The sequence below is a fragment of the Mesoplodon bidens genome (assembly GCF_964165515.1).
Source record: "Mesoplodon bidens genome assembly, chromosome: 13".
NCBI classification, from domain to species: Eukaryota; Metazoa; Chordata; class Mammalia; order Artiodactyla; family Ziphiidae; genus Mesoplodon; species Mesoplodon bidens.
Window position 1 is genome coordinate 50,008,051 of NC_138169.1, and position 26,075 is coordinate 50,034,125.

A 26,075-nucleotide genomic window follows, 5' to 3' on the forward strand; every position below is an offset into this window, starting at 1 on the left:
TAAAGGAGCAGAGTTAAGGAAAGGAAAAGATAAGGGCAAGAAGGGAAGTCTGGGTCAGAGAAAGAGGGGATCAAATGAAAAGAGGAGAGATGGAAGAAAACGATGGGGGGATGAAGAGGATACAGGCATTTGATTATGCGCAAGACTCTTTCCTTAGCAAAACTGTGGCATCGCACAGCCCATTAACTCCATCCTGCCCAGCTCCCCTTGGCATCCACTAATGTATATCCTCAGTTATGCTTTAGTCCATTGCAGTGTGTGTATGTGTGGGCAACGTCCCACCACCACTACCCGCAGGAAAAAAAGAGCCGTTCCCTTGAATCTTATTTCATACAATTCCATTTTGATCTTTCTTAAGAAGCCCAGTGTACTCTATAGTCAGAGATGTCTGGTTTTAAGCCCTAAATTGCTCACCTGGACAATTACTTAATCTCTCTGAAGCTCAGCTTCCACATCAGTAAGATGGGAAGCGTAAACACACCAACATTATGGTGTCCTTCATAGTGCTTGGTACCTAGTATGCTTTTTTGTAAAATAGTTAATTGTTTGATACAGTATTGTGGAAATTATTATTATTATTATTACTATTACTATTTCTTCTCCCAGAAAAAGTCTGATTTTCTCGTCCTCTTACAGAAAACAATTTACTTACCCGCCTCTCCCTTTTCCACCTCTCCAAACTCAACACTCCCCAACCCTAAAAAAATAAGAAATGGAAACTTTAAAGCATGCATGCCTCGCTGGTTTACATCTGGATGCTCAGTGCTCTGCCCTACACTTTTCTTCTCACTTTCCTTTTTCCAATTCTCCTCACGGAAATCGCACTCCTACAAGTCCAGATAACAACTAGCCCATGGTCAGTGGCAGCCCCAGTTGCATTTTGTTTCCTCAGCACATTAGACACGGACAAGAGAGGACCTATTTCTTTCTCCTACTCTTTAAGATCTTCCAAAACAAAAGGTGAGTTAGAATCCTTTCAAGCACCAGGAGTCATGCCGGTAATGGCCTAAAGCACTCTGCATTTCCAGATGTGAGTTTCTGTCTGGCACTTGAGTACTGACTTTGTATATCTGGCACCTTGGTTTCTACCACTTGAGGAGCTCATCACTGTCTTCTCCGCATCATCATGGCTCCACCTTGACTTCTTTCATGTTTTCCTCACCTGAGGAGGGCACCACGAGCCTCTTGCCCTCTCCCCTGGGCAGTTGCTCTGTGGATGCATCCATTGGCTGCTCCCTTTAACTGATGGTTAGTGTTCCCTATAAAATAAAGCTACCTTTGATTCTCATTAAATCCTGGCTTTCTTCCCCTAAACCAGCCCATGCAAGCACTTATAATTCCTTTATTTATGTATCCAGGGACATGAGCATTTTGGTGGAGTAAGGATCCACATCTTTTATCAAGTTATTGAAAGGGGCTAAAACTTAAAAGAAATTATGTACTGGATACCATTGCATTGCTTAATCAGCTAATACCTCTTCACTGAGAAGCTAAATTAACTCAGTCACTTGAAAAAAATTTTGAATTGCATCTTTAAATTTTTCCAAATTATTTTCCTTACATAAATGTGTGTGTGTGTGTGTGTGTATATATATATATATGTATACACACACACACACACACACACACATATATATATATATACACACACACATTTTTACATATGCAAGCAAAATATATATACTATATATACAATTGTATATAATATATATATATATAATATACAGTATCATCCCACTATAATGAGATAAGTCAGGCTTAAAAATCCAAAACTCAAAAACTTGGGGTCTGGACTTCCCTGGTGGTGCAGTGGTTGAGAATCCGCCTGCCAGTGCAGGGGACACGGGTTCAAGCCCTGGTCCAGTAAGATCCCACATGCCGCAGAGCAACTAAGCCCATGCGCCACAACTACTGAGCCTACACTCTAGAGCCCGTGAGCCACAACTACTGAGCCCACGTGCCACAATTACTGAAGCCCACACTACTAGAGCCCGTGCTCTGCAACAAGAGAAGCCACCACAGTGAGAAGCCCACACGCCTCAACAAAGGGTTGCCCCTGCTCGCCCCAGCTAGAGAAAGCCCATGCGCAGCAGTGAAGACCCAATGCAGCCAAAAATAAAAATTAATTAATTAATTATTTTTAAAAAAATACATTAAAAAAAACTTGGGGTGTTATTATTGCAAGATTAATGAAAAATTATCTTGTAATTATGGGGGGAGGGGAATTTTCATTTTTCATTTATTAGATATGTAGGGAAAAGAAACAGACCTATGTTTATGAACAGTGATATCCCACACTGAATGGAGAAGGTTCCAAACTGTCAGAAGGCGGTCATTTCCTAACAAACACCTGACCCCCAAAAGTTAAGAATTTGGCAATCCCAGCAGGAGAACAGGGAAGACTCTTGCTCCAGTGTTAAGGTCAGCCACGGTTCCCCCATGACCAAGTGGGCCTATACACGTAACACTATTGCTCTTGAGAAATACAGGTGCACACACACAACCATTGTCCCAAAGGCACATCAAACTGGATGAAACATGGTTCTCTAAAATAATCTTAGGTCCTATTGCAGTGCTAAAGGCAGCAGTATAGACAACCCCCTCCCTGTGGTTGTTTCCCCTAGGGATCTTTGAGGTCCTTTTGATGAAGCTCTTAGGCAGGGCTCCCGAGTCCTTCAGAGACTTTCTAATAACTTTGAACCTCACGTGACAGAGTCCAAATTTTTATCATCTTCCTTCCAAAAGGCTCCCTTTTCCCATACCAAGTTGCTCCCAGCCCTGTTCTGCAATCTTTAAACCCTGACTAATAGGAGGTGATGCCAGCTCCTCTTGACCAGAAGTCCTAGCCTCGTACCAAGCCAAATGAAGTCAAACAAAACCAAATGACCTTAAATATCTTGTACCCTCTGACCCCAGAACGGCAGGTTCCTTCCTGACTTGAAAGTACCACTGACAGTAGTTCTTTCCAGCTAAAAATGGTTTTCTCACTTTTTAATGGCATTTTCTCTTTCTTAAAGTTTGCCTCATTACATACCCATATCAATGTACATATCTGTTTATGTCTATTTATGTTCCCTGAAGAATTAATTATCTTCTCCCTGGGCTCAAAGTACATTTTAAAGTGGGTCTTACAAGCTAGAGAAACATATTACAAAGCAACATAAGAATTCCAACCTAATGTTGTGCAAATAAGTTCAATGATCAAACTCAACTGGCATCATATTTCTAGTTCAAATCTGGGTAGGTATCAGGAGTGCCTATGGTTCATTTTTAAAGCGTAAATGCTCCACCTCAGCCCCAGATTCAGTAGATCCAGGTAGTATTTGTATTTTTTGTAAAGTCTCCAGGTTGGTGTGACGGGCAACCACAGCTGAGAATCACTATGGTGGACACTTCTGAGGAAAGATCAAATCCCTGATAATAAGTCCAGCTGGTCATGACACTAAAATAGTGACCTCATGCCCCTCAACCCCCAAAAACAAAACTGAAGTTCCAAAAGCAGAAGACGATGTTCAAAGTAAAAGGCAAAGCCAGAAACCCATCATAGCCATTTATTTTAGTGACAGCGTTTTCCTGCTTTCAGGAGCTCATCTAGATAAAAGACTAAGAGATAAAAGCAAATGCAATTATATTTTGCCTCAGGAAAGAGCTCTGAATACTTTTTTATTATATTGCCAGAGATTAGGACAAGAATGTAAATCTGAGAAAGTCCTACTAGAGGCTTCTTTCATTAACAGAAATGGAAACAGGTATTTATACGCCACCAATAAATCAATTAAAGGAGGAAAGGAGCTTGAAATGGCCTTCATTGCACTTATTAACTTTGGGGATTACAGCAGTTGGTGATGGCTAGACCCTGCATCTTCCTGTCATCCACCTGGAGCAAATGGACGGAAATAAAGCCTGGGAAGAGCCTCATCACACTAAACATGAAATCTGCAAGTCTTGTGTTTGCTAAAGTGGAGCAGAAGCAAAGCAAGCCAGAGTTTTCTAAAAACATTGTCGGCTTTTGTGGATTTAAAATGTGAGAGTGTGAATCAGTGTGTGAGTTGGTGTGTTTATATGTGTCTGGGTTTACATAAATCCTGACACTGGGAATTATTTTAATCTCTATGATAATTTCCAGTACAACGATGTTTTAAAATGGGAGGATTCCATTAAGAAGTAACATTCCAAGGAATTTCTCAGTGACATTTGAGAGGGTTGTGGACCCTTCCTCTCTAGGCTCCTTTTGGACTGTTAATCACCAACTTCTGTCAACTTCTTTTCAGTTTATCAGTTTCAGAAAATCTTCATTTGTGTTGAACAGTGGCAGCTGGAATAAGATTACTGGCAATTAGAATCCAAACTAGCCGAGGAATTTCAAAATTAAAGGCAAAAAAAATGGATTCAATTTCCTGCCCTGCCAGACAATACTTTGTTTTGGGGGCAGCCACTTCACCTGTGTAGTGTCAAGTTCTTCAGCTAGAATTTGAGAGTAATAATATCTCTTCAACTTCCTCACCAGGTTATAGGGAAAAGGATTTTATAATCTTCAGAAAGTTATACAAATGGAAGACACCATTAGTTTAAGCTTCTACCTTTAAAATGTCTTATATGTCATGTGTAATAGAAATGTCTGTTTATTACTGATGATGTTGGATTAAAGACGTGTCGTGAAGGTTGTGATATTTCAGTGTGAACTTCTCACTATGCCAAAGTAAAATGTACTTTTCTTCCAACACCCTGTGCCTCACATTTGGATTTTATTCTTTATTTCTTGCTGGTTCCCACACTGTTCTACTCTGTTATTTCTTCCCTCCCCCCTATATAGGGGCTAAGAGGTGGAGCCCTCCCTATCCAGCTTTCAGCCTCTTTTAATGACTGTGCTGGAAGAAGGGTGACTTGGTAACCTCACCTCCTACAAACTCATTGTGCCATGAGTTCAGCAGAATGTTTTTTAATATATGTGAAGTGCTGATGGCAAGTGAAAGCTGAGGTCCTCTCCTCTGCTGTTCTCCACGTGACCTGCCAATCACCAAGTCCTATCAGATGTGTCCTAAAATCTCTCTCAAGTCAGTCCTTTAGCATAAGACATATTGGTTTCACTCCTGAATCACGGAAGTATCCAGCTAACTGGACTCCCATTACTCATGGGTTTCTATCCCCTACCCTCCTGCCTACCCAAATCTTTTCTCCACTCGACATGCTGGAGCAATCTTGCCAAAACCTAAATCTATGTACATCAATTCCCTGCTAAAACCTTGGGTGGTACCCAGCCTCCCGTAGGAAAGTCCTATTGTCTGTCTAGACTTGACAAATAAGGCTTTCTAGATCAGATGCCTGTTCACCTCTCACTTGCACTCAGCAATACTGAAGTATTCCCAGTTGCCAAATGCACCATATACTCTTTCTCAAGCTCCATGCTTTTTTTTAGTGATTCTTTCTGACTGTAATTGCCATCTCTCCACCCTCTTCTATCTGGAACATTCCTATTCATCCTTTAAAACTCTGCTCCAGAGTCACCCTTTCTTTGATGTCTCTTTTGAATCTTCCCAGATATAAACTACTATATCTAGCAGTACATACTTTCATTATTGTACATATTACATCAAATTATAATTATTTGTTAGAATAATTTGTTTCCCCTTCTGGACTGTGAGCTTCTTAAGGGCAAGGATCATGTCTTACTCATCTTTGGATCTCAAGAAGCTAACAGTGGTCTGACCAATTATAGCTATATTATAAATATTTCTTAAGTGAATGAAAGGATGGATTCTCATAAGTGAAAACAATACACACCCTGTGTAATCTGTGGGACTGAGTGCTAGTAAAAGAAACATCTGATGGGGCTCATCCCTTATTTATCATTGTTAGTTCTTTTTATACTTTTGACATTTCTGCAATCTTCTGGTAAAACTCTAAGGTAAGCATCTCATCTACATGAAGGAGCAACAGACACTGACCAAATCAGGCCTGTTGGTGAGCCATGCACCTTGTGATATTAGTAGTGTCATAGATGGGTTATTTTCCCCTTCACCTCCTCCATTTGACTCTGAGCAGCTGTCCTTATACTGAAATTCATGAAAAGTCAAGCTTCTTGACAATTTCAGAAGTGAAGTTGCTCTCTGTAAAGCTCTTCCTCCTTCCTCTACTGAAATTTTTGCTCTTCTTTCTTTCTAAAATGATGAGAATATAGTCAGGCATTGTGTATCTCAAGACCCACTGATCAGAGTTAAATTGGAAACTAAGGAACCCACAGTGGTGCTTTTTGCCTATTTGATTCATGAGCTCACTGTGTCCATGAGTCCCTCTGTGGAATCAGTGTAAGCTGGAAACTGGCATGCCTCCATTTTTACTATTATGACTGTAATCGATGGGGAATAAATGAATATTCTCCATTTTATCTAAAGGCACCGCTTCCCAGAAAACTCTGGGGGAAAAATGAGAGGTGTGCTATTTTTCCTTATATATTCGTAATCATTTTCCAGGCTTTCCATTATTTTACACCACTGAGTTTTTCTTTCTTTTCCTCATAAGGTACACATTTTACTTAGAAGTGAGAATTAATACCTATTGTGTAACTAATGATTGTTCTGTTATGAGCTAATTAACCAAAACAGTGATGAATAGACCAAAAGGTGACATCAATATAGTTTGCATGTATTTCAACCTCTGTTTCATAAGATAAGATTTTACTGTAAAATTCATGGTTCCAGATTATTTTAAAAATATAAATTGGTTTCTCTCATTTCAAATCATTAATCTCTGAAACTAATACAATTGGAATTTCACTCTTCTATGAGTCAGTTTTTGAAAATATAATTGAAAGTCCATTTTGGGGAAGGAAAACTTATTTTTCTTTTCTCTCTCTTTCCTCTTTTTTTTCTGTTTTATTCTTTTGTTCAATAAATAGTAACTGGACATAGTATCTGTTGACTGGATTTGGCTAGACACTGTGAAGAATTTAAAATTTTCAGTTACTGCCCCTAAAAACCTTACAGAGACAAGCAAAAAGTTAACTAAAAGAAGAGATGTCACAGCCAGTACCAAGTGAGTAGTAAGGGCAGTAACTCTGCAAGTTCACAAGCCAGTCTTTACCTCCCTGACATTTTCTTTCTTTTTTTTTTAACATCTTTATTGGAGTATAATTGCTTTACAGTGGTGTATTAGTTTCTGCTTTATAACAAAGTAAATCAGCTATACGTATACATATATCCCCATATCTCCTCCCTCTTGTGTCTCCCTCCCACCCCTCTAGGTGGACACAAAGCACCGAGCTGATCTCCCTGTGCTATGCGGCTGCTTCCCACTAGCTATCTGTTTTACATTTGGTAGTGTATATACGTCCATGCCACTCTCTCACTTCATCCCATCTTACCCTTCCCCCTCACCTGCTCCCTGACATTTTCAATCAGAGCTTTCCAGCCTGCCATCCTTTGTGATTTATTTTTAATGGTTCTTCTCATCTCAATCCAACATATAGACAGATGCAGGAACATATCCTGGTTCTATCCCCTATCTCTATACTGCTTCAGCTCTACTTCTGAGCTCTTGAAATAAAAATTGGAAGCTCTCCCCAGACTAGTTAGTGAATGTCAGATTATTATCTGCCCACTTCCTCTGGAGGAAAGGAGATGGGTTACGTGATTCAGGAAGGGTGTGTTTTTCTCCTGATCTCTATATATCAGCCATACCTGCACATTTAAAATCTCATAAAAAGAAAGTATTGGACTGTGTTCAGCACTGCATCATTACCAAGTTGAGGAAGCTTCATTAACAACTCTGTGTTTTTCCAGTTATTATTGAAGCCTGACCTTGGTTATATTACCACCCATTGTGAATGGATACACACTCTTAACTCTGTAAACTGAGGCTGTTCCATGCCCTTCTTTCCTTTCCTAGCAGTAGGCAAGTAATCCTTAACTCATAGAAACAACTGGAGAGGCTGTTTGACCAGTTTGTCTGACATCACATTTTGTTTCTCCACCAATTTTCTTCTTTTAGTCCCCAGTGAGTCATCATCTTTTGAGCAGTCTTCTGCAAGCACAGTGGGCCCTCCATATCTGTGGGGTCCACACTGAGGACTCAACCAACTCCCCATCAAAGGCAGATCCAGGGGACCAAATGTACAACACTGTTTTATATAAGGGACTTGAGCATGTGAAGATTTTGGTATTGGGGAAGCAGGGGAGAGGCTGGAACCAATCCCCTGTGGATACCAAGGGAGGATTGTAGTTCCCTTAAATGTACCCCCAAGTAGTCAACCTCTCTCACATTCACATATCTTTCTTTACACTTCTACGCTATAGTTGCCTCATTGTGTTTTCATTGCTTTTATGCTTCTGTATCTCACTATTAGAGTGTAAGCACCTTGAGGGCAGGAACTGTGACTTCATCACTGTTGTATACCCAGAGCTTAGTTGGGTTCCTGGAGTGTAGAAGGCACTCAATAAACATTTGTTAAGTGAATGCTCAGCATTGAGAAAGAGGCATAACAGACTATGGAGATTCAGAGGACAGTAACCAAATCATCATAGATAGTGCAGGAAAATTTCAGAGGAAGATACAGCTAAACTGAGACCTGAAGGATAACTGCAACTTATCCATTCATAGGCTGAGGGCAATCCAGACAAAAATAATAACAATAACATGAGCAAAATTCATATTTGAGAAAGAACAGGGTCCATTGAAAGCCAAAAAGATCAGCTGCGCCTTCTGTTTACCATGCTTGAATCAAAACATATACATATGTATGTAAGTGTATGTATATATGTGTGTGGGAGAGAGAAAACCTTAGTTTTTAAAAGCTTAATTTGCTATAACAAAAAAGCAACTCCATCAACCTATAAAACACGTATATTTAGCCCCAAACCCTCTATCGGGCTAAACAACATTTCCATTAACTTTCTCATTATTTTCTTTTTCCTTAAGTCAAATTTAGTTTTTTAATTTTTTTTAATTCTCTATTTTAACTGTTGGTGTTTTCATAGTATTTTTCAAGTAGTTCTGTTGTAGACGATAGTATGGTTAAGTAGAGAGAGGTGAACCTAACCACTTTGCCTGAAATTATTATATATAGAAAAACAGTTGCAGGTTCCCAACACTTAAATTAGAAATGAACATTTAGGAAATGACCTGCTTCTAAATTGAGGTTTTGGGTGCACACAGGACAAGCTGTAACAGAATGTAGTGGAAAGCAGACTGGTCTTGGAGTACACACGTCTATGCCATTTCCTTTACTATGTCCATGAGACTCTCAATCTCATCATTTCTTGAATGGGATCTGTAATATCTGCTCTATATTGTTCGTAGGTATTCCCAAAATTTAAAGAGGAACTCTATGTGAACTGCATCACCTAACAGATGGTAGAGGGTTGTATTCCATTATAGCACAAAGTGATCTGCTATTGTAGTTATTTGTACATTAGAAAATAAAAATTTTACACCCCCTTCCACAACTACAACATTATATATGGAAAATATGTACAACCATTTAAGTTAGTCAAAGTAAAGCTATTCTTTTTACAGACACAGTTTTAAGTAGTTGGTGTCTACGTCTGTGGCATGACCACAGCAAGTGTGTTTATGTAGAAATGGTTTGCCTTGTTAACATGAGGCTAATACACATTGTAACCATTTTGTCTCATAGAATGATTGAAGATAGTGGGAAAAGAGGAAATACCATGGCAGAAAGAAGACAGCTGTTTGCAGAGATGAGTAAGTATGGAACTTTGAAGGAACACCCTTGAATACTCATGGAAGGCTGGAAACAATGACTTAATCCTTATGACATTTGTACTTTTCCCTAAAATCTTAAAGTCTTTACATAAAATGTATGTTTAGGCGTTTTTGCCTCCTCTTGGGTAAGAATTAAATTAGACAGTGAATCATCATAATTTGTTACTAAGACTTTATATGAAAGAAAAAGGTTCATGAACCTGAATGTATATATACATACACAGATGCTTAATAAACACTATTTAGTGTTGGCATTAATACAATCCACTAAACTTCAAAGTCTGTGTTCATTTCCCTGTACTACCACAGGGTCTGGCACATTGCAGGTAATAGATAAAAATTTTGAAATGAATCATTGAATGTCTTACCCACAAAATGATATCGTATGTTCATATGGGAAAGAGGAGTCAGGCGTGATTACCAGACCAAGCTATAAGCTGTCATTTGAACTTCATGCAACGGGGGACAAGCTGTCCTACAAACTAGTTTCTAAAAAGTGAAAAGGAAAACAAAGGTTTAAAAGAGCTTGGAGGTGACCTGCTATGCAAGGAAAACCAAACTAAGACTATATTTACTGACTCCAATGGAGAACTCATTAAATAAAGATTGTTGGTTTATGTAAATGCAAGGTTGCTGTGTAAGTAATTGGGTGGTAGTATCTCCTTCTAGACCATTTTTCTTATTCATAAGGAAGAAGAACTTAACATTGGGGGAAAAACACACATCTCAAATTAAATGTTATAAAGAAAAAAGTACGATTCTCTTATGGACTTTTTATCTCTCCTTCCCTGCAGAAGGAATGAGGATGAGCAGAAGTGAGTCGTAAGCCTTTTACTCCGGGAAGGCAAGAGGCAAAATTAGGCTCTACTGAAGATTGAAACTGATTGGCCAGAATGAGGGTCAGAGCAGATAAAGGAAAGCCCCAGATAATAAGACTCACATTTTCCTTTATCATTTCCCAATAATCTGGAGGCACCAAGGCAGTGTTAGAACTAACAAAGAGGAAAGAAAATTAAAATTGATGTGGAGAATCTCAATCATGCTCCTTGCTTTTTCCACTTTTAGAAACATGTCTAAAGTGCCTGTGACAGTTTCAGCCATGACCTTCCAATTTCCATGTCTGATACTGTAGCCTCACTTCTGGCCTGACCAGTCATCTGGAACTGTGACCTTTGTTGATACAAATCTAACAGAGGAAGGAACCTAGTTACTGCCTGGCCATCTAAACAAAATCCAAAGCAGCACAGGTATCCTCTTGTATCATAGATTCTTAGATTGAAGAGGCAAGAGCTATGTATATCATGGGCCAGTGTTTTGTCAGAAAAAGAAAAAAACTATTAATTTTTATCATAGAAAAGCAATAAAGTCTTAGAGGAAATCTTTAAATTTATCATTGTCACATTAAAGACCGTATTAGCCAACAGAGTGTAAGAATTTTAAAAGTGTGCTTATGTTGTGATATTATAAAATTTATCTGAATTTAAGTACATAATCCCAGCTCCTTCTACACCTGGTGCAGTGTCTGGCACGGACAAACACATATGTAACAAATGTCTTTTGAATTAAAGTTGTCCAACTCAAAGAAAGATCAACATAAGTTTTATAGCCATAGAAACAGAAAAGCTCTAAATTTTTCAAATGAGAGAGACTTAGGAAAATTGTGCATTCACTTCCCAAATTGTAACTTAACCTTCTCATAGAAGCTTCTCAGGGAGGTCATACAGTTTATTAAATCATTTTGAGTTCTCCTGATTAGTGATCAAAATAGTTAAGCAAGCCACACAGATATGTATCTTTCTTCCTTTCTTCCTCTCTTCAAAAGCAAGTAAACACATCTGACCTTAACAATTCATTAGTGAGCATCCTGTTCAGATTAACACTAAATAGGACACACGTCCACAGTAAGTGGGATTCTGCCAGATAAAGCAGTTGGCTGATTTCACCAGGAGAAATTGATTTTGATAGACTGTCAGACAAAAGAGAAATGTAATCTCATTGAGAATGTGTTAAATATTTGAAAAATACATGGGTTACCCCACTTCTATCAGCAGGACACCAAAGAAACACAAGGAAACTATTATCAGAGAAGACTGACATAGAAACTTAGAAAGTAACTTCTTCCAGGAATCTATGATGTCTAGATAGGGAGCTGAAAAAGAAGGAAGAACTTGTAAATCTGGTCAGCTAAGAATTACCTAGAAGTAGTTCTTTTTAAACATGAAAGGAAAGTGCCCAAGAGCTTCTTGGTTTTGGAAATTGCAAATGTCACAGGAAAAAAAAAAGGGAGTTAAGAAGGCAGGGAAGACTTTTTTCATTACTATTGTGAGAGGGGAGAGAGATGGAACTCAGCTCTGCTGGAACCAAAGACAGGAGGGTTTCTAAGCACTAGGGTGAGCTAGAGCAGAAGTACTGGAGGATACCAGAGGGGAAGTCGGTCAACTGTGTTTACTCATTGTCACAATGAGGAAGTTAGGCTCCTACCCTCCAACAGAGACTAGGAGATCTCCTTCAATGATTTCATTTCCAAAGAATGGCTCCCAGTCCTTGAGAAAGATATTCCTGGGTTGTAAAACTGGCAAAAGTCTGGGAGGTTTACATCTTTAAAGGGGCAGACAAAGAATTTACAAAGGAAAGTTTTGTAGAAAAGTACGTGCTCTAAGAAAAGGCAGATCAAAGACCTAGAGTCAGGAAGAAACCTGTCTAAAGTTTAGTCAAGCTGAGGGGAACCGTACAAAAGCAAAAGAGCAGAGAACACAGAAAACAGGGTGATGAGCACATCAGTGTATACATGTCAATCCCAATCTCCCAATTCATCACACCACCACCCCACTCCCGCCGCTTTACCCCCTTGGTGTCCATACGTTTGTTCTCTACATCTGTGTATCAATTTCTGCCCTGCAAACCGTTTCATCTGTACCATTTTCTAGGTTCCACATATATGCATTAATATACGATATTTGTTTTTCTCTTTCTGACTTACTTCACTCTGTATGACAGTCTCTAGATGCATGCACGTCTCTACAAATGACCGAATTTCATTCCTTTTTATGGCTGAGTAATATTCCATTGTATATATGTACTACATCTTCTTTATCCATTCGTCTGTTGATGGGCATTTAGGTTGCTTGCATAACCTGGCTATTGTAAATAGTGCTGCAATGAACATTGGGATGCATGTGTCTTTTTGAATTATGGTTTTCTCTGGGTATATGCCCAGTAGTGGGATTGCTGGGTCATATGGTAATTCAATTTTTAGTTTTTTAAGGAACCTCCATACTGTTCTTCATAGTAGCTGTATCAATTTACATTCCCACCAACAGTGCAAGAGGGTTCTCTTTTCTCCACACCCTCTCCAACATTTGTTGTTTGTAGATTTTCTGATGATACCATTCTAACTGGTGTGAGGTGATACCTCACTGTAGTTTTGATTTGCATTCTCTAATAATTAATGATGTTGAGCAGCTTTTCATGTGCCTCATGGAGATCTGTATGTCTTCTTTGGAGAAATATCTATTTAGGTCTTCTGCCATTTTTGGATTGGGTTGTTTTTTTAATATTGAGCGGCATGAGCTGTTTATGTATTTTGGAGATTAATCCTTTGTCCATTCATTCATTTGCAAATATTTTCTCCCATTCTGAGGGTTGTCTTTTTGTCTTGTTTATGGTTTCCTTTGCTGTGCAAAAGCTTTGAAGTTTCATTAGGTCCCATTTGTTTATATTTGTTTCTATTTCCATTACTCTAGGAGATGGATCAAAAAAGATCTTGCTGTGATTTATGTCAAAGAGTGTTCTTCCTATGTTTTCCTCTAAGAGGTTTTTAGTGCCCGGTCTTCCATTTAGGTCTCTAATCCATTTTGAGTTTATTTTTGTGTATGGTGTTAAGGAGTGTTCTAATTTCATTCTTTTACATGTAGCTGTCCAGTTTTCCCAGCATCACTTATTGAAGACACTGTCTTTTCTCCATTGTATATCCTTGCCTCCTTTGTCATAGATTAGTTGACCAAAGGAGCGTGGGTTTATCTCTGGGCTTTCTATCCTGTTCCATTGATCCATATTTCTGTTTTGGTATCAGTACCATATTGTCTTGATTACTGTAGTTTTGTAATATAGTCTGAACTCAGAGCATCTGATTCCTCCAGCTCCGTTTTTTTTCCCTCAACACTGCTTTGGCTATTCAGGGTCTTTTGTGTCTCCATATAAATTTTAAGATTTTCTGTTCTAGTTCTGTAAAAAATGCCATTGGTAATTTGATAGGGATTGCATTGAATCTGTAGATTGCTTTGGGTAGTAGAGTCATTTTCACAATATTGATTCTTCCAATTCAAGAACATGGTATATCTCTCCATCTGTTTGTATCATCTTTAATTTCTTTCATCAGTGTCTTATAGTTTTTTGCATACAGGTCTTTAGTCTCCCTAGGTAGGTTTATTCCTAGATATTTCATTCTTTTTGTTGCAGTGGTAAATGGGAGTGTTTCCTTAATTTCCCTTTCAGATTATTCATCATTAGTGTATGGGAATGCAAGAGATTTCTGTGCATTAATTTTGTATCCTGCTACTTTACCAAATTCATTGATTAGCTCTAGTAGTTTTCTGGTGGCATCTTTAGGATTCTCTATGTATAGTATCATGTCATCTGCAAACAGTGAAAGTTTTACTTCTTCTTTTCTGATTTGGATTCCTTTTATTTTTTTTCTTCTTCTCTGATTGCTGTGGCTAGGACTTCCAAAACTATGTTGAATAATAGTGGTGAGAGTGGACATCCTTGTCTTGTTCCTGATCTTAGAGGAAATGATTTCAGTTTTTCACCATTGAGAATGATGTTTGCTGTGGGTTTGTCATATATGGCCTTTATTATGTTGAGGTAGGTTCTCTCTATGCCCACTTTCTGGAGAGTTTTTGTCATAAATCGGTGTTGAATTTTGTCAAAAGCCTTTTCTGCATCTATTGAGATGATCATGTGGTTTTTATTCTTCAATTTGTTAATATGGTGTATCACACTGATTGATTTGCGTATATTGAAGAATCCTTTCATCCCTGGGATAAATCCCACTTGATCCTGCTGTATGATCCTTTTAATGTGTATTTGGATTCTGTTTGCTGGTATTTTGTTGAGGATTTTTCTATCTGTATTCATAGTGATATTTGTCTGTAATTTTCTTTTTTTGTAGTATCTTTGTCTGGTTTTGGTATCAGGGTGATGGTAACCTCATAGAATGAGTTTCGGATTGTTCCTTCCCCTGCAGTTTTTTGGAAGAGTTTGAGAAGGATGGGTGTTAGCTCCTCTTTAAGTGTTTGATAGAATTCACCTGTGAAGCCATCTGGTCCTGGACTTTTGTTTGTAGGAAGATTTTTAATCACGGTTTCAATTTCATTACTTGTGGTTGGTCTGTTCATATTTTCTATTTCTTCCTGGTTCAGTCATGCAAGGTTATACCTTTGTAAGAATTTGTCCATTTCTTCCAGGTTGTCCCTTTTATTGGCATAGTGTTGCTTGTAGTAATCTCTTAACATGCTTTGTATTTCTGCAGTGTCTGTTGTAACTTTAATTTTAATTTTAATTATTTGAGTCCTCTCCCTCTTTTTCTTGATCAGTCTGACTAATGCTTTATCAATTGTGTTTATCTTCTCAAAGAACCGGCTTTTAGTTGTATTGATCTTTGCTATTGTTTTCTTTGTTTCTATTTCATTTATTTCTGCTCTGATCTTGAGGATTTCTTTCCTTCTGCTAACTTTGTGTTTTGTTTGTTCTTCTTTCTCTAGTTCCTTTAGGTGTAACGTTAGATTGTTTATTTGAGATTTTTCTTGTTTCTTGAGGTAGGCTTGTATAGCTATAAACTTCTCTCTTAGAACTGCTTTTGCTGCATCCCATAGGTTTTGGATCATCGTGTTTTCATTGTCATTTGTCTCTAGGTATTTTTTAATTTCCTCTCTGATTTCTTCTGTGATCTCTTGGTTATTTAGTAATGTATTGTTTAGCCTCCGTTTGTTTGTCTTTTTTACGTTTCTTTCCCTGTAATTGATTTCTAATCTCATAACATTGTGGTCAGAAAAGATGCTTGATATGATTTCAATTTTCTTAACTTTACTGAGGCTTGAATTGTGACCCTAGATATGATCTATCCTGCAGAATGTTCTGTGTGCACTTGAGAAGAAAGTATAATCTGCTGTTTGGGGTGGAATATCCTATAAATATCAATTAAATCTATCTGGTCTATTGTGTCCTTTAAAGCTTGTGTTTCCTTATTAATTTTCTGTTGGATGATCTGTCCATTGGTGTAAGTGAGGTGTTAAAGTCCCCCACTATTATTGTGTGACTGTCGATTTCCTCTTTTAGAGCTGTTAGCAGTTGCCTTATGTATTGAGGTGCTTCTATGTTGGGTGCATATATATTTACAATTGTTATATCTTCTTCTTGGATTTATCCCTTAATTATTATATAGTGTCCTTCCTTACCTCTTGTAACATTCTTTATTTTAAAGTATATTTTATCTGATATGAGTAATGCTACTCCAGCTTTCTTTTGATTTCCACTTGCGTAGAATGTCTTTATCCATCCCCTCACTTTCACTCTGTATGTGTCCCTAGGTCTGAAGTGGGTCTCTTGTAGACAGCATATATATGGGTCTTGTTTTTGCATCCATTCAGCAAGCCTATGTCTTTTGGTTGGAGCATTTAATCCATTCACGTTTAAGGTAATTATCGATATGTTTGTTCCTATTACCATTTTCTTAATCGTTTTGGGTTTGTTTTTGTAGGTCCTTTTCATCTCTTGTGTTTCCCACTTAGAGAAGTTCCTTTAGCATTTGTTGTAAAGCTGGTTTGTTGGTGCTGAAGTCTCTTAGCTTTTGCTTGTCTGTAAAGCTTTTGATTTCTCCATCGAATCTGAATGAGATCCTTGCCGGGTAGAGTAATCTTGGTTGTACGTTCTTTTCTTTCATCACTTTAAGTATATCGTGCCTCTCCCTTCTGGCTTGTAGAGTTTCTGCTGAGAAATCAGCTGTTAACCTTTTGCGAGTTCCCTTGTATGTTATTTGTCATTTTTCCCTTGCTGCTTTCAATAATATTTCTTTGTCTTTAATTTTTGCCAGTTTGAGTACTATGTGTCTCAGTGTGTTTCTCCTTGGGTTTATCCTGTATGGGACTCTTTGTGCTTCCTGGACTTGGGTGGCTATTTCCTTTTCCATGTTAGGGAAATTTTCGACTATAGTCTCTTCGAATATTTCCTCTGGTCCTTTCTCTCTCTCTTCTCCTTCTGGGACCCCTATAACATGAATGTTGTTGTGTTTGATGTTGTCCCAGAGGTCTCTTAGGCTGTCTTCATTTCTTTTCATTCTTTTTCTTTTTTCTGTTCTGCAGCAGTGAATTCCACCATTCTGTCTACCAGGTCACTTATCCATTCTTCTGCCTCAGTTACTCTGCTATTGATTCCTTCTAGTGTATTTTTCATTTCAGTTACTGTATTGTTCATCTCTGTTTGTTTGTTCTTTAATTCTTCTGGATCTTTGTTAAACAGTTCTTGCATCTTCTCTATCTTTGCCTGCATTATTTTTCCTAGGTCCTGGATCATCTTCAATATCATTATTCTGAATTCTCTTTCTGGAAGATTACCTATCTCAGTTTCATTTATTTGTTTTTCTAGAGTTTTATCTTGTTCCTTCATGTGGTACATAGCCCTCTGCCTTTTCATCTTGTCTATCTTTCTTTGATTGTGATTTTGTTCCACACGCTGCAGGATTGTACTTCTTCATGCTTCTGCTGTCTTCCCTCAGGTAACAATTGATAAGGAGAACAATTGATAAGAAATTTTGGCAAATTCATGTGACTGTGGCACATACATGTGTTAAACATCTACTCGGAGCTCATAACCACAAGCAGCAGAAGCAAAAACAAAAAGACAAAGAAACAAAGTTAGGAGTAGCATGGACTCGCAAATAAGCCAAAAAATAAAACTAAACCAAAAAAAAAAAAAACTGTGTGGCCACATACTTTGATTAAAAGCAATTTGGGGTAAGTTGCCCTAAACCAAAATTTCCCCTCAGTATAATGCCCTAATTATCAGTTTGCTTAGTACTTTAGATTAAAACTGAAAAGTAGTTTTCATTTAAATGTAAATGTCATTCTCACCTTGGCCTTTTCAGCCATCAAGTAAGTTTATCAGGTCAAATAATTTTATCCAACTGTTTTTTAGCAGAATAAATTGTTTGTTCTTGGAATCAAGCTCCCTTTCTTCTCTGTTTTTCTGCTCTGAGAGTACATTTACTCTGCTTTGTATGACACTTACTTACAAAGAGTTTACAAAGGAAAGTTTTCTGTGTCACTCATTCACATGAACTTCTCCTTAGGGATGGACGCTGGACCTTTCCCTTCAAACCCATCCAGCTTAGATGCTGAATCAGTGTTGGTTTAAAAGCCTTGGAGCACAGGATAAGTAGGTTTTAATGGGAGGGAAATGATTGGAAAACACTCTTTCAGAACATGGAAGGCTGCCTAACAAGATGAGGAAGGTCCTGGGGAGAAAGCAGAGTGATACCAGTGGGCTCTGAGTGGAGGAGGGACCAGAAACCAAAGGCAGGCAAATGGAGGTGCTCAAAAAACACTGTTGAGTAGTTCAAAGGCAGACCATCCTTCTTCAGAATATTGGCAGCAGTCAGCATGTGCATAGTTGGAATGGCACCTGAAGCATGATTTTGCAATGCACACTATGAGTTTTAGGAGAACTGATTTCAAAAATTGAAGGAAATGACGTTAATGATCCCATTCCCATGAGCCATGGTGGATACAGTGACTATTTTCACTTTTATCTTCATTTCTCGTGCTCTTCAGCACTTTGGGGATGTCAACACCATGGGTCACCATCCTGGAAATTCTTCCTTATGTCACCACCGCAGTCCAGTCTCCTGTTTTTTCTGACCACTCTACTTCTCTTTTTCTGTCTCTTAGTAGCCTCCAGACCCCCTGAAATCAGATTTTAACCAAAGTTTTGTTCTTGACCAATTCTCTCCCTATACAGTTTGACTTTCTCTCAAGGCTTCACAGTTACTGTTATAGCTCTCAACTGTTCAAGGAGTCCTTCAAAACCACATCCCATGTTCTCAGGAACCAGCTTATCCAGAATAGTCAGCATGTAAAGTCAGTGTCCCTTCCAGACTTGGCTTCTCACTGTCGAATCTTCTGCTGATGAAGCACCTTGAGATAGGCTCACCATTAGCTCCATTAACTCCCCATCATAACAAAGCAATGTCCCACCAAGGCTTCCACTTCCCAGTATTTCCAAAGCCACACAGTCCTTGAACAGCTACCAAGGGCACTGTTCAGAAGTGGGGAGCAAGTTTCTAGCCCCAAATTTTTGCCTCATTTTGTTATCTAGAATGTGGAATAGCCCTACTTGTGCACACAGTCTCCTCTTGGGAAATATTCCCAGTCCTGGCTCAATTAAGGCACATCGGTACATTTTATATGTTTATTAATAATTCCTGGAATATAGTCCATATTAAGGAGTTCCATATCCATATATCCAACTGACACTGGATATCTCCACTCGGACACCCCACAAGCAACTCAAACTCTGTAAGCCCAAAACTAAACCCTTCATCTACCCACACCTACAGACCTGTTCCCCCTTCTTGGTACCTTAGCTCAATGAGGGCCACCCCATCCCACTGAGTTGTCTAAGGTAGAAAGTTGAGCATTACTTTTGACCCCAAAACTCCTTTGCCTGCTCTCTCTCCCTCTCTTTCTCTCTTTTTGTCTCTCTCTCTCACACACATATACACACACACACATCCAGTCAATCATCAAGCATGAAAAAGAGTTTAGACACAGAGTTCATAGGCTTCATCTTTATTCTATAAATATTTGTTGGGTGAGTTTGAAAAATGAGTAAGAAATTTAAGAATCTGAGTGATTTTATATAAGGTTTTATAAATGAGCTATGAAAACATATAAGGCAAAACATATATGAACAAAGCTAAAGCCAAAAATTAGATAAGACAGGTTGGTTGGTTGGCTGGCTGGATGGATGAATGGGTGGATGGATGGATGGATGGGTGGAAGGAATGAAAGAAGGCAGGAGGAAGGAAGGGACGGAGGGAGGAGAAAAAATCTTGAAAAGAAGAGCTAAAGAAAGGAAAAACAGGATTTGCAGAAGGTAACAATGTGATCAGTCAGAATTTCTGAACTTGTATCTTTGCTTTCCTCTCTATCATTTTTTTCCAGCTATGACCTGAGTGTGAGAGGTTTGAGGAGATGTTGCAAGAGCATCAACTTGCCTTAAATGAATTAGCTTTAAATTTTTCTTATGAAAAGTTTTAAATATATACAGAAGTAGAGAAAATACTATTCATCTCTACCCTTAATTATTTACCCCCAGCCCCCACCATATAATTATGAAACAAATCTAATCTATTATTTAGATGAGTCAAGTCTCCATGTTTTAAAGAATTATAGCCCAGTGATATAATAATAATGGAAAAGACACTATAAATTTGAGAAATAATTAAGAGGACATTGCAAAAAAATAAGGAAGTGCTGTACTATTTTTTATTAAAAAGGAAGAATTAGTTTCTTGAGAGTATAGAGTGTGAATTTGATGTAGGTTTCAAGATAAAATGGATTTTTTTTCAGAACATGGACAAAATATAGTGGTAATCCTAGACATTTCAACATGCTAAGAATAAGGATTACTCTATTGACCTCATTTCCTTATTCATTTATCCAAATTCCATCTTTTTTATAAATGAATTAAGTCAGCTAATTTCCCTTTTTAATAAGGTTACTAGACTGCTAGCTCAGGAAAATACCATAGGATAAAAATGAACCTTAATTTCAGCAAGATACTAACAAAAGTCTCTTAGGTTGTGCATGCGTTGGAAAAACGTGAGCTGGATCTTCGTACAATTAGGTAGCGATTGTGACCATGTTGTGACCATGTCTGGAGGAATAAGTAAGGGATCCATCAACTTGGGGGACAGCCTCCAGTTGTATTCTGGAAGACTCTGTGGCCCTGGTCAGGTCTTAGATTTTAGGCAACGACTTGGACACAGAAGACATGAGACTACTCTCAAGGTAGGCTATGAATTTATAGACTTTCAAGAAGAGACCACACATGTCAAACTGAACTAAGTCCATGGTTTATTGGGCCAGAGACAAAGAAATTTATTTTAAACAAGGTGGGTAGATGGAGCAAGAACCTGCCCACCCTGTCTCAGTACAGCTTTTTTGGGTTCCAGAATCCATGATGGATCCCATGTTTGCCACTTATATGGTCCATGTGAGGCAATGGGCCGTTGTATCTGAAAAGCTAAATTTCACTGCTCGCCACATCCCTTTTAATATTCAGGGCTTACATCCTCAACCAGGAAGAACTTTCACAAACTGGAGACATTGACAGACCTCCAGACCCCTTCCTGAGGCTTGAACAAAACAGAGGGTCAGTTGAGTCCACATGGTGATGGGCAGAGGAGAGCAGTCAGTACACTCCTGACCCTAAGCATCATCTCTATGTCCCTCTTTATTGCATCCTGGAGAGTGGCACCTTTGCCAAATGCCCCCTAGGACCTCTATGAGATGGAGGAGCAGAGGAGCCCGGGTTTCTCTTCTCAGAGGATGAGGTCTTGCTGGAACTAAGAAATTTAATCGTGTACTGCATCACAGTCATTTTATACCTGGAGCTTAAATCATTATTTTTGAAGAACTTACATAAATCATCTATGTCTCTAATGTCTTCTTTTAAAGGATTATTTACAGAGATTGAGATTCTCTTGATTATTGAGCCAAACTCAGCATCACTAAAAGTACATCTTCATCCAGGGGTAAAAGATGTAGCGTTCATGTATTTCTGATGGTCTCTGTGTCTCTGGTTATCCAGCATCCTAGAGAGTTCATTTCCCACATGAACCTCTCAGATTTACAGAGGACATGAAACTGGGAAGGCCCTTTGAAATGCCAGTGACAAAATCAAAAATTTTTTAAATATCAGGAAGGTAGAAGCATGAGCTAAAAAGTAAAAGAAACTGAGATTAAATATGAAGTCCTACCTTTAGCCCCAAATAAGCATTTAACTAGAAAATAGAAAAGACCTAACTTAATAAAAATGCATATGATTTTTAGAAGCTAGCTTTTTTAATGAACTGCTAGCTTAATAAGAGCCAGAAGAATGAGCTATCTATGAAAAAGTTGCATCAATAAATGTCCTCATCAATGGTGGTAACTATTGTATTCTATATATTCCATACAGGTGAGGCAATAGCTGTGGCATTTGGGTTAATTTTGTATATCTCATTTCAAGGAGGTATTAGCCAGCCATAGAACAGGATAACTTGAATGTTTAAGGGTCTGGTCTCCAAACCGTGTCTGATGATAATGAGAATAATAGCAACATCCATGTATTGAAGCCCATTATGTTCCATGCTCTGTGGTAGACGTTGTGTTGATACTTGAAATGGCTTTGGAGTTGGACATCTTCAACCTAAGAAGGTCAAGGATAAGCTACCTCCCCATCTAAACTTTAAACTCTGTGATGACAGAGACCTTTGTACATGATGTCCAGATGGTAATGAAGATGCTAATGATGATCATGATAGCTGCTTCCCAGTCTTTGCAGAATAAATTAATCAAGTTTATAATAGGGAGAAAAGATTATATGGCTCCAGAAGGGAAACCAGATCAAACAGATTGAAGTTATAAGGAGGCAAATTAAAGCCCAAACATAAAAAAGAAATTTCTATCACTTATTAGTGCTCAGAAATGACATCTGAAACGTTATAAGGAGGTCTGTCTGCTATTAAGCGCTCACTAGGTACCAGCCACAGAGGTTACCAGCTGGTAAAGTTGATACTATTATCCTCATTTTATATGTGAAGAAATCGGATGGCAAGTAAAAACTTGTCAAAGTTCACACAACAAGGAAGAGAAAGATTAAGAGTTACTGACTTTAAAGCTCATATATTTTCACTAAATTATAATCATCCCTATCATTGGAAATAATCTTACATGGACATTGGATAAATGTCCATCTACTGAGAACATGTTTAGGCAAATTCCTGCGTTGGGTGAGGGTAAGTCCTCCCTCTTTGATCCTTCGAGCACTCAGTATCAATGAGTCTGTTTGTCAAGTAATAAATTCTCATAAGAATGAATGTTTAATGATCTGCCTCATAACACCATAGAGTAATAGAAGTATTGATAGTATTTTTTATGAATCTAAAGAGATCAGTTGGAGGTGAGGGAATGGTAAATGCTCTCAGTGAGGGACACTTGCTAATTGATCCCAAGTTTCATTAAGAAAGCACTTAATTGGCCTCCTAATATAATTGCTTCTAGGCTGGTTCATTTACTGGCTGCCCTAACTCTTCTAAAGCATTTCTGTAGCACATTTACTGGTAAAAAGAAGGTTCAATACATGTCAAAATATAGCCATGTGCCTTAATATCTGTTATGAACCATAAACGTGCACTTGAAGAAAGCCAAATAGTTAGAAGTAGAGAAGAACAGACATTTGTTGAAAGTCTACTGTGTCCTAGAAATTAGCCCATTCAGAGGAGGATGGGAGGATGGCCAGGAACTCAGGTGTCGATTTAACAAGCAGCCCATCTGCAGGGGATGGTTAGGAGACCGGCCCAAGCCCGGCAGAGGTTCGGGAGTAGAGAGCAGTGGGAAATATTGTGGGGTGGGGCACGTAGGATAGAAAGAGCCTGCAGAGGGGCTTGGATTCTGAGCTGAACATTCAGCCCTGGTGCTGCAGGCATCAGAAGCCATGCTGGATTCTTGAGTAGAGTGGATGAGGAAAGTAGTTCAAGAATGTGGGGAACACGCTATGTTAGGGAGGAACTGGAAGCCACAGTGTCAGAAATAGCAGGGGTTGTTTTTAGAAAGGAGTCTCCTCTGAGGTTGACAGGAAGTATTGCAAGATAGACAGGAGTAATAATGATGCACTTACTGTGTGCCAGGCAGTGTTCCCAGTGCTGTAGGTTACAGGCACTCATTTATCCTTTTAGCAATCCTATGAAATAAGTAGTAATATTGTTGTCAGTCCCATCTTCCAGGTGAGAAAATTGAGGCTTCTAAAAACAATCGGCCTGAAGTCACCAAGAAAAGATGACCAACATTCAGCCTGTGCTCACCTCACAGCCATGCTCTAATGACCAATCACAGTGCACTTAAAATGATTATTTGATGATGTTACTATCTGGTATCATCTAACTGTTTTAAGTCACAGCTTGAGCAGACTGTTCTCAGAAGCAGTAGACACCACAGGGCTGAGTTTGTGTTCCTTGGCCCATGAACATGGTCAATAACCTGATCTCCACGCTGGATACACGTGCTGCCTCCCCGCAGAACCTGAGGAATATGGGACAGACCTTTTCAAGTCTTAAAGTTAAACTTATATTCTAATAACGATAAAGATCAAATTAAGTGTATAGTTTAGATCTGCAGTTGTTTTATTTATAAACATTATCACTTTCTTTCCACACGCATGGCACACCACATGTGTACGTTTTTCTCCTCCCAGGGGCTCAAGATCTGGATCGCATCCGACTCTCCACCTACAGAACAGCATGCAAGCTGAGGTTTGTTCAGAAGAAATGCAATTGTAAGTATGCCAGTTGTTTGGACTAATTACCCTCATGAATCCTATAGTTTACATTTGTTACTTAGTTTATTAAAAGTCGGCTTTCTTGCAAGTATTGATAAAAATATGTTTATACAACAGTAAATGGAGTATTATGATACACAAATGGTAGAAAGACTATTCCCAAGTAATTCTGAAGGCTTAATGACTCAACTGCTAAAGTATTGGAATGGATGAGCCTCTGGATATGTATATAATCCTGCCCTTGGAATGGTTTAAATCCAGATGGATGGTTTTCTTCTTTTCTCTAGCTTTGGTATTATAAATGCAGTGCCATCAAAATCGTTTCAAAGATTTTAGAAAATATCAAACATTAAGTCCTCCTTATATTTCCTTTACAAATATAGGAAAATGTCTACAAGCTCCTGGAAAACATTTAAGTTACTTCCTGAAACTACAAAAATTAGCCCTTTATATCAGAGTATTAACTACTTTTGCCTACATCAGACAATAACAAGAGAAGAGACAATACTTAAAGAAACAAAGAAACTTGCTTCAACTTTTTCCCAAATTTTAACACGTAAGCAGCAATCTAGCTCACTCTTCACAGTGAGCAAGTTCACATTCCTTGCCAGGTCAATGCTTCCATCAGATTATCACATCCATTTTCTCTTGGAAAATATATTGCTTCAAAGTTCATTTATATGAGCTTACTCTTTCCTTTTTTGAAAACTGACTGCTATAAAAAATTAATAACTGTTCTCATTCTCTAATTAGTATCAGGTGAATTTAAAAAATGAAAACCGTAAAGTTCTCCTGCATACATAGACATAGTTCTTGAATATGTGGCAGGGGGACTAGGCACTTGGTGAACGTAGAAACCAGCCGTGTCCACACCTCTACCCTCCCAGAGTCTCTGGCAGATGCTTCTTGGGGCTCTGGGCAGACCCCGCCCCCCAGCCGCAGGCTCCTGGGTTTACAGCTAATCATGACTGTGGAGGTGGGCAGGGCACGGCTGCTCCTCAAGTTACAGCTTATTCTCTAGCCCCAGTAGCTAGAAATGGGGCAGGACAAGAAGGGAGAAACAACTTAGGTGGGTCAAATATCAAAGATGTGTGTTGACTCCTCACAGGAAGCTAAACCAGTCCCCCAAAATGCAGTGAGAAGAACAGTACAGATGTGGGAAGGAATCTGGGGTTGTACTTGCAGTCCTGGGTGTTGAGAAGTCATAAAAGCCCTTTCGGGGACTGGTGTTAAAGGACAAGGAAAATGCTCCCACAGAAGAAAACCTTTCCTTCTCCCCTCAACCCCATCACCCATATTTAAACAAAAGGAAGAATTTCTGTGTTTTCAGCAATGAAAAAGTGATGGGATCCTCCCACTTTCCTTCCTCATTACCACTCCAGTGGCCCTCAATATAGAGGGAGTTCTGTCCCCTTAAAGCTTTGCCACGCAGAGCCTTCCTTAGACTATTTTCAGTAGAGATGGGGAATTTTAAAAAGGCATTACAAAATGGTAAGGATGAACAAATTAATTAAAAGGAAAAGAAAGGAAGGAAGGAAGGAAAGAAGAGAGGAAGGAAAGAAAGATCAAAGGAAGAAGGGGACTTCCCTGGTGGCGCAGTGGTTGGGAGTCCGCCTGCCGATGCAGGGGACACGGGTTCGTGCCCCGGTCCAGGAGGATCCCACATGCCGCGGAGCGGCTGGGCCCGTGAGCCATGGCCGCTGAGCCTGCGTGTCCAGAGGCTGTGCTCCACAACGGGAGAGGCCACAGCAGTGAGAGGC

General features: G+C 38.8%; 1 protein-coding gene across 1 annotated transcript in view; it reads left to right on the forward strand.

The window, feature by feature from the left end:
- DTNA (dystrobrevin alpha) overlaps positions 1 to 26,075 on the forward strand; it is a 204,161-nt gene that overhangs the window by 71,979 nt on the left and 106,107 nt on the right. Inside the window, exons 2-3 of the mRNA XM_081253018.1 lie at positions 9,632 to 9,699; positions 24,232 to 24,312. Of these exons, the coding sequence (XP_081109144.1) occupies positions 9,633 to 9,699; positions 24,232 to 24,312 (148 nt within the window). The 5' untranslated portion in view covers position 9,632. The remainder of the gene's footprint in view (positions 1 to 9,631; positions 9,700 to 24,231; positions 24,313 to 26,075) is intronic.